This window comes from Bos javanicus, chromosome 4 (genome assembly GCF_032452875.1).
Source record: "Bos javanicus breed banteng chromosome 4, ARS-OSU_banteng_1.0, whole genome shotgun sequence".
In the NCBI taxonomy this organism is placed as follows: Eukaryota; Metazoa; Chordata; class Mammalia; order Artiodactyla; family Bovidae; genus Bos; species Bos javanicus.
The window spans coordinates 98,428,688-98,445,157 of NC_083871.1; the positions used below are offsets into that span (position 1 = coordinate 98,428,688).

The following is a 16,470-nucleotide window of genomic DNA, read 5'->3' on the forward strand; positions in this document are numbered from 1 at the left end:
CATAGGATAATCTAAAAATCAGTTTGCATTCCCAGAACTTAGCATTGGGAAGTCAGCATGTCTGAAATCAAGAGTCCTGGGCTAGTTGGGAGTCATAGTTTAGTTCTGGGACCAGTATTGGCCTGCTCTGTGGTCTTGGACAGGTCTTTTTTTTTTTTTTTTTTTGGTGGTGGGGGCATGCCACCTGTCATGTGGGATCTTAGTTACCCAACCAGGGATCAAGCCTGAGCCCCCTGCAGTGAAAATTCCCGAGTCTTAACCACTGAACCACCAGGGAAGTCCCTGGGCAAGTCATTTTTATAGTCATCTTAAAATGGAGCTTATCACAGCTACTGTCCACCTCACATGTTTGATTAATTCATTCATGTTACAGATATTTAGTAAATGCCTACTTTGGGCCAGGCACTGTGAATGAAGTAGCAGATTCGATGAACAAGATAAAGTGCTCCCTATTTACAATAGCTGGGACATGGACACAGCCTAGGTGTCCATCAGCAGATGGAGAAGGAAGTTGTGGTACATATACACAATGGAATATTACTCAGCCATAAAAAGGAATGCATTTGAGTCAGTTCTAGTGAGGTGGATGAACCTAGAGCCTGTTAGACAAAGTGCGGTTCGTCAGAAAGAGAAAAACAAATACGTATATTGATGCATATATGTGGAATCTAGAAAAATGGTAAGGATGAACCTATGTGCAGGGCAGGAATAGAGACGCAGACATGGAAAACAGACGTGTGGATACAGCGCGGGGAGGAGAGGCTGGGATGAACTGAGAGAGCAGTGTTGAAACACATACATTACCATATGTAAAGCAGATAGCTAGTGGGAATTTGCTGTATGACACAGGGAGCTCAAACCCAGTGCCCTGTGACTACCTGGAGGGGTGGGATGGGGAGAGGTGGGAGGGAGGTTCAAGAAGGAGGGGACATATGTATACTTAAGGGTGATTCACATTGTGGTATGGCAGAAATTTTTAAAAATTAATGAAAAAAATTTTTAGGAACATAAAGTGTTCCCTTTATGATTCATACATCCTCCTGGGGAAAAGAGGAAAAAACAGAAAAGAGAAGGAGTAACAGGGTAATTGGGGTGTGGTGAGCTGGTTGCATGCATGTGTGTGCTCAGTCGTGTCTGACTCTTTGAGACTCATGGACTGTAGCCCTCCAGGCTCCTCTCTGTTCATAGAATTCTCCAGGCAAGAATACTAGAGCCGGTTGCCATTTTCCATTTTCTTCTTCAGGGGATCTTCCTAACCCAGAGATCAAACCTGGGTCTCCTGCATTGTAGGTGGGTTCTTTACCATCTGAGCCACCAAGGAAGCTGTGGGGATGTTATTTCAGACAGCGGGCAGAAAAGCCCTCTCTGGTTGAGCTGAGAATGCCATACTGAGAATTCCATACAGTGTTGGAATCATGGAGTCCCTCAGGAAATTCATATAGATTGATGAGTGTGGCAGGAATGAGGAACGAGCAGTCTCCACCCTCCAGCCGTGGAGGAGATGGGGTCCTGAACAAGGGGGCGGGGGAGGAGTTGGCGGCAGGCATTGAGACTACAGGTGGATAAAGAAGAGGTGCATAACCCAGCCACAGAGGGTCCAGAAAGGCCTTTTGAGAGTGACACTTAAACTGAGTCCTGAAGACAAGTGGGCTAACCAGATAGAGGAATGGGGTAGGGAGCATTCTAGAAAATAGCCATAGACCAGGGAGAGTATGAAAACATTTGGGTGAAAAGAATATGGGTAATAAATATTGTTTTATTTCTTAAAGTTTGATGATACGATATCAGAGGTCATGACTCGGAAGGTGGTCAAGAACAGTAAGTGAAAACTTAGTGTTGATAATCCAACACTAAATTTTGGGGGGCTCTAAAATCACTGCAGACAGTGACTGCAGCCATGAAATTAAAAGACTCTTACTCCTTGGAAGGAAAGTTATGACCAACCTAAACAGCATATTAAAAAGCAGAGACATTACTTTGCCAACAAAGGTCCGTCTAGTCAAGGCTATGGTTTTCCCAGTAGTCACATATGGATGTGAGAGTTGGACTATAAAGAAAGCTGAGCGCCGAGGAATTGATGCTTTTGAACTGTGGTGTTGGAGAAGACTCTTGAGAGTCCCTTGGACTGCAAGGAGATCCAACCAGTCCATCCTAAAGGAGATCAGTCCTAGGTGTTCATTGGAAGGACTGATGTTGAAGCTGCAACTCCAATAATTTGGCCATCTGATGCGAAGAACTGACTCATCTGAAAAGACCCTGATGCTGGGGAAAGATTGAGGGCAGGAGAAGAAGCAGATGATAGAGGATGAGATGGTTGGATGGCATCACTGACTCAATGGACATGAGTTTGAGTAAACTCCGGGAGCTGGTGATGGACAGGGAGGCCTGGCATGCTGCAGTCCATGGGGTCACAAAGAGATACAACTGAGTGACTGATCTGAACTGAATCCAAAGTTTGTATAACCCCCATACAGCATAGCAAGTGAACATGTCTAGCACTGCCAAACATCAGGGTTTTCATGGTTACGTTACTTTATGATTTGTGGATCCATTTTAATTTTTTAAAACATACTTTATGCCAAAACCTTTTCCATTTTGAATTTCAAATTAATAGAAAGAGACACTTTCTGTTTTCAGGGCCTGTCACACCACCAGACTGCCTTACTTTGGAGAAGGAGATCGGGTTGATTATCATTTTACCTCTCAAGAAGTTTTTGATGAAATGCAAAACATGGTAAGAATGCTCTTTATGTGCACAAGAAATACATGCTCTCTGGTAGAAGTATTAGGAAATCATGATAAGAAAGAGAACAATTACTTGGGTGTATTCTCATTGAGTTGTGTTTTTAATACCTTTGATATATCATCGTCCACACACGGCTTTATGATCTTGGAGAAAATACTGTAAATCTCCAATGAAACTGAATAAAGAGATTTTTTAAGAAAACGGAAGAAAGAGCACCGTGAAAAGTTCTTGAGATCTGTGTTTGTCAGGTGCTGCTATTTATGGTCAGATTTTACTCAAGATAAACGGCTCGCACAGAACTGATGTTACGCAGCTAACTTATGAATTGAGCACTTCCAGGGAGTTGGCGTGTTCTGTCCACAGACCACTCCCTGTGTTTGCTATCTTTGGTGCTTTCTAATTGTTGTGACCCTACGCACCATTTCAGCCAGTTGGTCTGCCCTGGACACGTACGTACACAGCCTTACTCTTCCCCTGAAACATCGCTGTGTGAGGAGTCCTCAGTCCCAGAGAGCCGGCAGGCAGGTCAGTAACGCAGTTGGAAGCCCTCGACATTAGATCAGAAAAGATTCCTCATTTCCTTGAGGTCTGTGGCTTTCCTGGGTGAGGGTCACTACCCTGCTCTGGTCCCTTTCATAGGAGCTCTGGACAGTTTTATTTAATTTAAGGCTTTACCCCCTGAAACCCTGATCATCTGGTCATCGGTAGTAATTCACAACAACCTGGTGTCTGAGTTCATTTCCTTAAAAATAATTTATTTGCTCTTTCTTGGCCCTTCACATCAAAGGGAATCCTCACAACCCTAGTGTGTTTCATCTGTCAAAGGTATATTGCTAATGTCCATACATTATCCACCCATGACTTCAGTTAAAGAGTATCTCATATCTTCATCACTACTGATAAATCTGTAAGCCTTTTTATTCTCTTTTCAGGCATGGGCCTTAATTTTGTTTATCTTATCTTCACTTCTTTCTATCACTAAATTAATCATACACCACTTTTTTTTTTCCCCCTGAAGCCTGGTGAAGGACAGGATTAAGGATTAATCTCTGTTTCTGCTTTCGAAAGATTACCATCCAACCAGTGATGCTCTTACTGCTGCAGGCTTCCTCCTCTCTGCCCCCTGCTCCTTCATCTGTCCTTTCTCTGCCCCATCCTCGGATAACAGACCTGGCTTCCACCTCAGTGCAGGCAACTGTGGAGCATGTAGGCATAGGCTCTGCAGTTGCTATGAGTTTAATTGTGAATGACCAGCTTTACACATGGTACATATTTTCTCTTGCTTTCACAGAGAAGCCAAGTGAGAAAGCCCTGTGAGTCCCTCGGCCATTTTCCCTCTAATCTTGTCAGAAGAACGTCTTGGAACTTCTTTATGATTTTCTCTCCTAGGGCTATATTTTAGAAGTTTGGTTTAATGTACCAAGGGTACTCTGAGACTTTCTATTTCTAAAAGCCATAATAGAAATCTGAGGAGTTATCTTGATATTAGTAAGAAGCATTCTCTTAGGACTCTTTGGGTTGAAAGACAACTAGTTCCCCACACTGCTGTTAATTTCTCGTGGTAGAGTCTGGGGCATTTTTTCTTGATTTAGTTCCACTGCTCTCAGTGCCCCACGGGCTCCCCTGATGTTTCAGACCTTATCTTGTCTGTAATCAAGTAAGTCCAACAGTCCCTAGTCTAAGAAATCACCATATGTCTGAACTGTATTTAGTCTTCTATTTACTCTCACTATGAAAGTTCTTGTGTACTGGAAAAGCACTCACTTTTACTGCCTCTGCTAACATGCATGACTTCACTGTGGTATCAGCATCTTTAACTTGAATTTTGTAGTTAAGATCTTTTCTTTAAAGGGAGCTTGAGGCTGTTTCGTGAAGAGAGACAAACCTAGAGAGGAGAAACTCACGACACCTTGTCAGCTGCATCAGTCACACCCACACACTCAGCCTCTGCACACAGAACCCCTCTACGGAACACTCCCCAGCCAGCCTGTCCCCTTCCAAGTCACAGTCCCCCTTAAGAGAAGCCCTGGCACACCCCAGCCCTGCACACCTGCTGTGGACAGTCACACTTCCCCACTCTGATGGGTACACGTATACGAGCACACACTTCAGTATACATTCCACACCCCCCAAAACACAGATCATCTCTCCATGTGCCCACAGACACATGAACCCTTAAGGCCATATACACAGTCACTCACCTGCATAGCCTCTTCTTCCCTGGTGGAAATAAGACCGCAGATCTGGAGGTGTCTGAGATAAGATCATTGCTATGTATGAAGAAATCCACAGGCCGGAAGCCATGACAGGAGTATACCTCTCCAGAAGCTGGGGGACCACTCATCTCAATTCTTAACAAATCAGTTGAACAAGGCTTGTTTTATGTACACAAGTACAATGCAAGATTTCTCCCAACCCTCCCTTCTTCCAAAAAATGTTTTTTGGGTCCACTTGTGTGCCCTTGTACACACAAGTAAGCAAACTCATAGTCTACATCTGGAAAGTGATTCAAATATACATTGTAAAAAACAGGGTGAGTCACAGTAAACAAGATGAAATAAGTCATACCTGACAAGAGATTCAGATATCTGTTTATCTGTATATAAATATAATATAGATATTAAAAGGAAAGGAGTCATAGTGTTTGTTGCAGAGAATACAGTATGACATTGAGTGGGTAAAGTATTAAGGATATTTATTGTTGAGCCTTTAACTTTTAGAATATATAACATAAATTTCATTTGATTATGGGAGGGTATGGATTTTTCTCATTGCCCACACCAGACACATGCCCCAGAGACCCATCCCACCTGAGGGACACCCTATGTTTCATGGCCTTCCAACACCGCCCCCTGACAGGTAGCCCACCCCCCATCCCCATGGATCTCCAGAACCTCCAGGCCAGGAGGCACAGGGTAGCATCAGAGACCCCCAAACTGCTACTGTTTGTAACGACAGTGCTGGCTGTTGCAGGGCTTCGGAGGATGGGGCTCAGCCTGAGGAGTTTTCACTTCATTATTTATTTCAAAATCATGTATCGGAAGAGTCCTGGTGGCCAAGGATGTCCACATTTTTCTTCCTTCTGTTGTCATCAGCATCCACCTTGTAATTTAGTAAATATCATATCATCAAAGGAAAAGTCAAGACAATTTTGAGAGATGTTTCTAGTTCTTTTTTTCTTTCTTTCTTTTTTACACATGACTACAGTTTCAGGAGGAGCTTCCGGAATATAATGAGAAGGCAGTATTTATACCTCAAATGTCTAGAGGGCACCCAGCGAGGCTGCTGAATACATTTGGGGCAGTTCCAATAAAAAGCTGTGTTTATGAGGAAAAGCAGGAGGGGTCTGTATTTTACAGCTTATCTCAGAATGCAAAAGTTGAGAATGTGGCTGTGATTCACAGCCTTCAGGCTTATCTGGGAGTGCAAGGCCTTTGGGAATGAAAGCTTTTGGGGGAGAGCTGGTGTGCTGGGAGACCCAAAACGGCTGAGGCACAAAGTAACTATTAGTTTTGCTTTCTCCTTAATGAAGGTTTATAGCCCACATTTGGCAGGAAGTGGGTCAGTGGACAAAATGATCTGTTTACCGTAAGCTTCATTGCCTTCACTCTGCTCTAGATTATCTCCAAAAGCCTTTTTTTTTTTTTTTGCCAGCCAGGAATTCTGAATGAACTTCTCCATCACAGTTTGATATTAAGTTTCTTAAACCCATTGTCATCCTTATATAATCGCTAATATTTATAAGTTTTATGGAGTCATATAGAAAGAAGATATCAAGTAATTTAATTTATATTAAATTCCATGATGGCAGCTGTTATTGGAAAGTCTTTTTACTTCTTCCCTTGCAGGGGAAATTCATTCTAACCTATAATTACGGTAATCAAAAGTACGGATTAAGTAGGGACACCATAGAAGGTATCGCGAGAGATGGTTTAGCAAGCTGTGTTCATATGGAAATAGAAGTAAGTACTTTCCATTCAGTCAGTTTCTTTTTAGTGTGTAAAACTGTGTGTATATTTGGGACTGGGGAGGAGACTATGGTGTGCAGACAGCACACTTCTAGGCCTGAAAGGAATGCATACGAAAGGTGAGATTTGGGGGACATCCCTGGTGGTCCAGTGTTTGAGACTCCATGCTCCCACTGCAGGAGGCTTGGATCCGATCCCTGCTCAGGGAGCTAAAATTCTACATGCCACATAGTGTGGCCAAAAAGTTAAAAAGTAATAATAATGTGAAATTTTTAATTAGCTTTACTTCACTTCAGTCGCTCAGTTGTGTCCAACTCTTTGCGACCCCATGAATCACAGCACACCAGGCCTCCTGTCCATTACCAACTCCCGGAGTTTACCCAAACTTATGTCCATCGAGTCAGTGATGCCATCCAGCCATCTCATCCTTTGTCGTCCCCTTCTCCTCCTGCCCTCAATCTTTCCCAGCATCAGAGTCTTTTCAAATGAGTTAGCTCTTCACATCAGGTGGCCAAAGTATTGGAGTTGCAGCTTCAAAATCAGTTGTACCAATAAACACCCAGGACTGATCTCCTTTAGAATGGACTGGATGGATCTCCTTGCAGTCCAAGGGACTCTCAACAGTCTTCTCCAACACCACAGTTCAAAAGCATCAATTCTTCGGCGCTCAGCTTTCTTGATAGTCCAACTCTCACATCCATACATGACCACTGGAAAAACCATACCCTTGACCAGATGGACTTTTGTGGACAAAGTAATGTCTCTGCTTTTTAATATGCTGTCTAGGTTAGTCATAACTTTCCTTCCAAGGAGTAAGCATCTTTTAATTTCATGGCTGCAATCACCATCTGCAGTGATTTTGGAGCCCAGAAAAATAAAGTCAGCCACCGTGTCCACTGTTTCCCCATCTATTTGCTGTGAAGTGATGGGACCGGATGCCATGATCTTAGTTTTCTGAATGTTGAGTTTTAAGCCAACTTTTTCACTTTCATGGGGAGGCTTTTTAGTTCCTCTTCACTTTCTGCCATAAGGGTGGTGTCATCTGCATATCTGAGGTTATTGATATTTCTCCCGGCAATCTTGATTCCAGCTTGTGCTTCCTCCAGCCCAGAGTTTCTCATGATGTACTCTGCATATAAGTTAAATAAGCAGGGTGACAATATACTGCCTTGACGTACTCCTTTTCCTATTTGGAACCAGTCTGTTGTTCCATGTCCAGTTCTAACTGTTGCTTCCTGACCTGCATATAGGTTTCTCAAGAGGCAGGTCAGGTAGTCTGGTATTCTCATCTCTTTCAGAATTTTCCACAGTTTATTGTGATCCATACAGTCAAAGGCTTTGGCATAGTCAATAAAGCAGAAATAGATATTTTTCTGGAACTCTCTTGCTTTTTTGACAATCCGGCAGATGTATGCATTTGTTTTTAAAAAATATGTAGTTATATTAAATATTTGAGATCTTCAAATACAGTTGATTTTTTTTTTCCAAGTTACCTTCTGACAGTGTAACATTTTTTTAGTCAGAAAGAAAAAAAATGATAAAAAGGATCCCATTACACCAAACACACAGAAAACAAAATCTAGGGGTCAGGTATTCCGTTACTATTGATTACCCCTCCCTTAAATTTTTTCCTCTCTGACTTTGAAGAGCAGGAGACTGTGATTCCTTTTTGGTCTTTTGTGTTGGTCTAGTCCCCACAAGGGCTTCCCTGGTGGCTCAGACAATAAAGGAATCCACCTGCAATGCAGGAGACCTGGGTTTAATCCCTGGGTCTGGAAGATCCCCTGGAGAAGGGAATGACAACCTGGTCCCATATTCCTCGAGAATCCCTTGGACAAAGGAGCCTGGTGGGCTACCATCCAGGAGATAAGTGTTGCCTCGCTTCAGTGAGACTGGTCAAGTTTCTTCCACCTCAGTAATTTTCCTAACTTTAAAACCCTACAGTTCTTATCTTCCTGCAGTTGATTGGTTGTTCATCCTTAAGGTTGACTTTGTTTCTATGCTAATTAGCCAGAGCAACAACAACAAAGACCTTTCCCAGAAAATGACTTCCTTGAACAAGGCAGACACAAAAAGTATGCGTCTTTGAGTGCAGACACAGCTCCAGTGTCCACCTTTTTCCAGCTCGGTGGTTCTGAGTTCTGGCTCCCGTTTTACTTTCTTCCTCCCTGAGAGCTTCCTCCTACTCATTTCCAGGAGGTTGAGTCTATAAACCAGGCTTTATTCCTGGTTCTTCCTAGCTAAATCCTTCTTCCAAACTCTCCTTGTCATTGACGCTTTTAGACATTGTTTTTTTTTTTTTTTGAAGAGTCTCTATTTCTTCCCCTTGAATTTTTAAAAACAAAGATTTTGAACACTGAGTTAAACTACTGATGGTTGGATTGAGATGGAAGGAACTTCAGAGTCCATTTGAAAGAACTTCCATTTCACAGAGGAGTTGGCACAGAGTCACGGTGGCTGGCGAGCTGCAGTCCTGACCCAGGCCCCTGGTTCCTCAGAGCGCTGCTACCTACCGCCGCTTCCCTGCTTCGTGTGGGCTCCTGGTTATCAGGGTATCAGGAGCCTGGCCTTCCCGTGCTCTGGGTACAGCCCGTGAGATGGAATAGGAACCAGCCAACCACCAGGCTGCTGGTTTAGGAACAGGAAGGCACCAAGTTGGTGACAAAGGGGAAACAGAGGAGCCTTTCTCTCTGGTAAGATCTCTGTCTCCTGCGGCTGCAAGGATGCCTTTTTAAAAGTAGAATTGAAACTGCTTTTCAGTTATAAATATGCAGTATTCTGTGAGCATACCTATTTGTCTCTAGCAATTTTCTTTTTTAACAGTAATGTTCCTTAGAACTGTTAAAGGATAACCAGGTAGGATGAATTCTTATTTTTCTAATGATAATGTAATATTTGATACACAAACAGAAGTAATCCAATCCTGAGGAAAATAATAGCTAATTATACAGAGTAAACAAATTCTTCAGTACAACACTACTTATTAAGCCTATGTTGTCACATATTTCCTAAATGATTTCTAAATTGTATCTGTGTTTCTAATTTATTATCTTTTATTTAAATACATAGGGTGTAAGAAGTTTAAAACATTGCTATTTTGAGCCTCGATATATCCTAGTGGTACCCATGGACAAGCAAAAATATGAGGGCTACTTGAGGAGAAAAGGATTATTCAGTCGTGTAGAGATTGAATTTGCTGTCTCCAGAGTGGACCTTTATATTAAAATTAACCAGAAATATCCAGGATACTTTGATGCAGTAATCAATGCAGGTAAGTAACTTTCAGCAAAGTTTTATTTTTGAAGTATAAGATCACTGGGGAAAAACCTGCTCCAAAGTACATTCTTGTTGTTGACTGAAGGCAGTTTCTTACGGTTGTAGGACTGCGGTTCCTGATTGCTGGCTGGCTGTCTGACAAGGGTGACCCTCAGGTTTTAGAGACTGTGCTCAGGTTGTGTGCATGTGGCCCCTCCACTTTCAGGGCAGCAACAGCCCATTAAGTTCCTCCTCCTGCTTCGAGTGTCCTCATACTTCTCCAGACAGAAAACCTCCTTTTATGGGGAATCATACGATTAGATTAGGCCCACCTGGATAATCTCCTTTTTGATTAGCCCAAACTCATAAATAACCCTAATTATTTATTAGGATAATAAATTATTTATTAGGATATTTATTATTAGGACAGTAAATTATTTATTAGGATCTTAATAAAATAACCCTAATTACATTTGCAAAAGTCCCTTATGCCATATAACCTAACATAACCACGGGAGTCATAGCTCATCAGATTCACAGGTTCTGCCCACACTCAAGGTGTGTGTGTGTAATTAAGCAAGGGTGAAGTGTCACTGGGTCTTAGAATTCTGCCTACCACGATATTCATGCAGTTAGATCTAGCTAAAAAATTATTGCCATAGATTGGCTGTTTTTACATACGTCTGTTGCTAAAGTGAATTCTCTCCTCTGCTGTAGATGATCTGGATGTTGCCTACCAAAAGCTGAATCAGCTCATTAGAGAATACCTTGGATTTTCTGAGGTAACTGCCAAGAGTTTGGCTCCAACCACAGGTACGGTCCTGTCCCTTTTGTGCCAAAACTTATTTTGCGTTGAAAGGAAAACAAATCTATCGGTTGTTATTTGAGGACTCATCAACCAGGCTAATGCTAGTTTCTTTTTTTTTTTTTAAGAAACTAATTTATTTGCATATTTGGCTGTTCCAGATCTTAGTTGTGGCACACAGGATTTTTAGTTGTGGCATGCAAACTCTTGGTTGTCACACGTGGGATCTGGTTCGCCGACCAGTGATCAAGCCTGGGCCCCCTGCAGTGGAGCACAGAGTCTTAGACACTGGACCACCAGGGAAGGCCTCTAAAGCTGGTTCTTACTCTTTAATCCCTGTCCTTCCTCTGGGGTTACTGTCCCCACAAACAAATTGTGTGAAACAGCCCCTCTGGATGTGTCCCTCTGTTTGTCAAGGTGACCATAATGGATCGCAGAGGACTGTCCTTTAAGGATGTGCTGGGCAGTACCTTGCAGGCTGGTACTAGTTAGATATAGGTCAGTCCCATGGTTCAGAACTCAGCCTTCTGGAAGTTTGGCTTCTCAGGGGCTGGGGTGGTGTTCTGCCTGACAGCATTGTTCAATCCAAGAGATTATTTCCCTCTTTGTTTGCGCTGCTCTAGTCCTCAAAATGCGGCCCATCAGAGAATAATGGAAGAGAATGTGAGAGTGGTCCTGGCCCGGCTGCCATCTGGGACAGGCTGCTTAGCTGTTCTGAGCTTCAGTTTGCCCTCTTGTTAGATGGAGTTAATCCTCCCCACCTGCTTCATGAATCATACGCAGCAAAGAAAATGGGATATGTGAGTGCCTCTCCTTGGAATCTAGGAATTCTAAAGCCCTAACGTAGAATTTCAGTACATGAGTATTTTGAGATGTCTTTAACAGTTTTCCCCCAAGTCCACCTCGCACCCATTAGGATGGCTACCATGAAAAAAAAAAAAAATAGAAAATGTGCTGGCAAGGATGTGGAGAAATTAGAAATGTAAAATGGTGTAGCTGCTACGGAAAACAGTATGGTGGTTCCTCAAAAAAATTAAAATTAGAAACACCATCTGATCCAGTGATTCCACTGCTGGGTATATACCCGAAAGAACTGAAAGCAGGGTCTTGCACAGATGTCTTTGCGTGTTCACAGCAGCATTATTCACAATAGCCAAAAAGTGGAGGTGACCCAAGCGTTCATTGGTGGATGAAGGTTTGTACACACAACAGAATATGATTCAGCCTAAAAAGGAAGGAAATTCTGACACCTGCCACAACATGGATAAACCTTGAGGACCTTCTGCTAAGTTAAATAAGCCAGCCACAAAAACACATATACTGCATGATTCCAATTATATGAGGTACCCAGACTAGACAAATCATAGAGACAGAAAGGAGGAGGGTGGTTGCCAGGGGCTGGGGGAGAGAGAGGAACGGAGTGTTGTTTAACGGTGTCAGAGTTTCAGTTTTGCAAGATGGAAAGAGTTCTGGGGATCGGCTGGAGAATGGTGTGAGTGTGCTTAATGCTGTTGGACCATCCATTTAAAAATGGTGACGATGGCAAATTTTAGGTTACATGTATTTTACTATCATCATCATCAAAGAATGCCCTCATGAAAGAAGTTCTTCGATGGACTGACCTGCATTCATGCTTATGAATGCTCAGGCAGTCTGTCGTGTGGTTTGGTCTTTATGACCCTGCGCAGTAGGATCTTGCTGGCCGGGCTGCGTCCTGGCCAGCCAGCAGCATGTCAGGTCATGGTTTTTGCCAAAGTTCAAACTAACTGCGTTGTTTTGCAACTCTACACACTTTCTCGAGGGGAGGTGCCCTTGGAATCCCTGAACGAGATTGGTGTGAAAATGGTGGCACCCAACATATAATGACTAGCATGCACGCTGAGAAAATGGGCACCCCTGGAGGAGGGAAGGTTTCAATCAGTCCGTGGAGGGGCACGTCCAATGAGGCGTGGGCAGGGTCCACCCTGCCTGGCCACCGCCTCTGCGTCAGGCTCTGTTCTTTAGAAAGCTTCGCCTATCCAGTTGTACAGTGTTATCTCGTGAGGCTTCCATAGAAGCTCCATGTAAGTTTCTCCTGAGGAAATATGGCTCCCTTTGCTTTAAATCTTTGCTAGCAGCCCAGCAACCTCTGATGTTTAATTTGGTCCCCTGCGTGGACCTGTCCCTATGGGGCTGTCCCCTAGGTGAGAGCACCCTGCCCCATCCCTGCACCAGGCCCATCTCCCATTGTAAATTAATAAGTTGGTGTTTCTGGCTTTTAAATCAGCCCCTCATGGGTTGGGAGAACCATGAGTCAGTCCCCTGAGCCTGAGCAGTTCCGAGCAACCGAGACACAGCAGCCCCAAGGGCACCTCTAAACTGTGACTGCTGAGCAGGACTTAGCACCCCGGGCGATGGAATGTGGCCAGCCCCCCAAAACCCCCCCACACACAGCTCGTCTTACTCTGCAGCCATCAGGAACACTGATGGTTGATTGCAGCGTGCCATTTGGCAAATTAATAGACCAGATAATGTGTGCATAAGGAAATAGACTTCTGTTTTAAACAGTTTTGTGAAACTTCATTTATTTGGACTAATTAGGTTAGACCTGTCTGATTTAATGAAAAGTATGACTTATGGAACTTGTAAAAGTGTTCTCACTCTCAGATACATTTACTACCTGAAATCGGGCCATCCAGTTATTGACTAATAGAGCCCCAGCTTTTAATAGTAGATGGGAGGGTTTGTACTCATTGTATCAAATCATTGGCCTTGATAGACCCCAGTTGCTCTGACAGGCTTACTATTTGGAAACTGATATATTTTCTTTAGAAGCCAAACACTCTATTTGGTTTATGCAGTTCATCTGTGGAAGAAGGTACTTTTTTCAGCTAATGGTTTAAGGATAAATTTGCACATAAAGTGATTTTGTGGAGGCCAGATATTATTCAAGTATTTAAAAATTCTAATTAACATAGTCCTCATTAAGAAGCTTATACATTGTCTCCAGTGGCCCGAGAGTAGAGCCAGCGGCCCCTCTGAGTCTCCAGGCGGTGAGGTGCGCACCAGGGAGTGTGGAGCAGATGGTAACAGGTTCCCGGCGGGAGAGCAAGGCCTAGCCATAATCACCTTAAGGTGAACCATGTGACTCCCTGAGAAGGGTCCAGAGCCCCAGCAGGGTCACTGCCACAGGCTCGGCTGGCTCGCAATCCTCGGCCTCCCTTCTGGGCCGGGTCACTCTGAGTTAAAGTTCTGTGGTTTAGGTATGTCTATATAAAGACTTTCATTACTTTCATGCATATAAATGGGATCCTGAAAAGCAAAACTCCATAATTTTAGTATGTGGAATCACTTTCATGTATAATTGAGCTGTCAAAGGTAAGAAATTGAAATTAAAAATATTTAAGATTCTATGACGCCAATTTTGCCTTAACAATTAAAAAATTGGACTGGAAAGAGGAAACCTCAGTTTTGCATTCAAACTTTCACCAATAATCATTAATTTGATTAGAACTCCCATTTCTAAGAAGCAAAACGCAAAAAAACTATATATAACATTCTGGAACACGTTAAAATATGTTCTTCCAGAGCTGAGGTTTTCCACAACGGGCCTAAACTGTCCATCTATACGGTCAGCTTCACTGCAGACAAAAACCTGATGGCCAATGGTGTTTTCATAGAAGCAGTGATCCTGTGTCAATGCAAACAGAAAATGATTGCCAAACATCTGAATTGCTAATACATAGCTTTATCTTTAGTAACTTCATGTTACTAATTTGTACTTGAGAATGCAATTTTAAATTCTACACTTAATGATGAGAGTGGAATGAAGTGAACAAAGTTAGTCCTGTGTTTATCAGTTCTGAGTATAGCAGCCCATCAGCCTGGACCCACAAGTGCAAACCTTCACTGGAGGAGAGACTAATTAAATTTCATTTAATACATGTAAATATAAAATAATAACTTTGGGCACAGAGTAATTGTAAACCTTCAAGTTCTTTAGTTGTTCCGTCTCTCCGTTGTGTCTGACTCTTCGCGACCCCATAGACTGCAGCACACCAGCCTTCCCTGTCCTTCGCTATTCCTGGAGTTCGCTCTAACACATGTCCATTGAGTCGATGATGCCATCCTATATCAATTAAGGTACAGAATTGCCTTCCTCCCCCCACAACAATGCAGGTAATATTCATTTCTAAAACCAAGACGGTTAAAAAATCCTGAGTAAACAATATAATGTCTATAAAATAAGGGAAAACTCACTATATTCACAACCCAATGTATGTGATGTCTTTTCTCTCCATTTGTCTCTTTACAAGTGATTTCTGGAATTGTCAGTACTTCCAGTAAAGCTTTTAAAAAGCTGATCCAACCACCACCCTGAGTTCTCACTACAGAGGTCATAAAACAACATTTTATTTGAAAATCATTATTCAAGATTCTGACTAATGATAGAGAAGAATGATGATGGCGATGATGAGTCTAACAAGGGGAAAACTGAGCAATTTACTAGTCCATAAAGTGGTGCCTTTATCTCTAATGAGGGGCCTGGTATCATTTGCCAAACTATATGGTTAAATTGTAATGGTTAAATTGTGAAAGTGGGGTGGAAAAATCTTTGTGTATCTGATTATTGGAAACCAGGAGGGCTCAAAGAACTTTCAGCATTGGATTTCACCATTCTTAGAATTTTCTGTTTTTTTAAAATGCTTTTTATTGTGGTTTAAAAAAACAACATGAAATTTGCCATTTTAACCATTTTAAGTGTACACCTTAAAGGTATTATTTATATTCACAATGTTGCAAACCATAGCTACTACCTATTTTAAGTATTTTTCATCACCCTAAATAGAAACTCTATACCCGTTCAACAATAACAAACACCCCCACCCCTAGGCCCTGGTAACCTCTAATCTACTGGGTGCCTCTATGAACCTGCCTATTCTAGATATTTTTTTTACTGTTCTTTTATTTTAGCCTTGTTTCTTGACTAAGTTCGTATTTTAATTTATAACTGTTACAAACTAGGATGTTAAGAATGATGAACAGGGCAGCCCCTCAGAAAACCCACCACATGGCAAAATTTTCCTTGTTCCCCCTCTCCTTCCTGCCTGGTTACCTCTCACTTGTCTGGACACTCGGGGTGCACACCCAGACCAGGAGGTTCAGAGAGAACCCGGAGTGGTCTGAAAGCCTCCTGTGTTGTGGGAGGAGAGGGGTTGGTGGCCAGGAGCCCAGCTGGCTCCTGGAGATGGACTGCTCTGGGCTCCCCTCAGAGGTCTGATTGGGTTTGGCCTCTGAGTAGCCAGTCTCCCCCAGGGTCAGCTGAGGCTGGTTTCTTGAAGGCTGTTCCAGACTGGTGTGCCGCCTCTGACCACTAACCTTTCAGAGCCGTGTCCTAAGGACTGGGTTACAGTGATCCACGGGCCACCAGGATACACCAGGGGTTCTATCCTGAACAAGAGCCTGCTGAGGTGATTGTGTCCAGGAGACCAGACTCACATGTGCTCTCATGCAGGTGACTGAAGAAGGCAACCCCCCTCTGCAACATTGGCATGGATGTTGGCCTCTGAGAGTCACTTTTGAAGCCAGGGTGGATCTGGAGGGAAGAGGTTGCCCTGGGGGGGTGGAGGGGTGGAGTGGGGATGGGTAGCAGCTTGGACGGTGGAGCCTCAGGTGCAATGTCCCTGAGCCATGGCGTCTTGTGAGATCCCACTGGA

The 16,470-nt window shown here is 43.1% G+C and overlaps 1 protein-coding gene across 3 annotated transcripts in view; it reads left to right on the top strand.

The window, feature by feature from the left end:
- The window catches only part of LRGUK (leucine rich repeats and guanylate kinase domain containing), a 101,609-nt gene that overhangs the window by 52,854 nt on the left and 32,285 nt on the right, over positions 1-16,470 (top strand). For all 3 annotated transcript variants that reach the window (XM_061414745.1, XM_061414744.1, XM_061414743.1), the window contains exons 12-15: positions 2,638-2,734; positions 6,595-6,708; positions 9,784-9,985; positions 10,687-10,782. In XM_061414745.1, the coding sequence (XP_061270729.1) occupies positions 2,638-2,734; positions 6,595-6,708; positions 9,784-9,985; positions 10,687-10,782 (509 nt within the window). The remainder of the gene's footprint in view (positions 1-2,637; positions 2,735-6,594; positions 6,709-9,783; positions 9,986-10,686; positions 10,783-16,470) is intronic.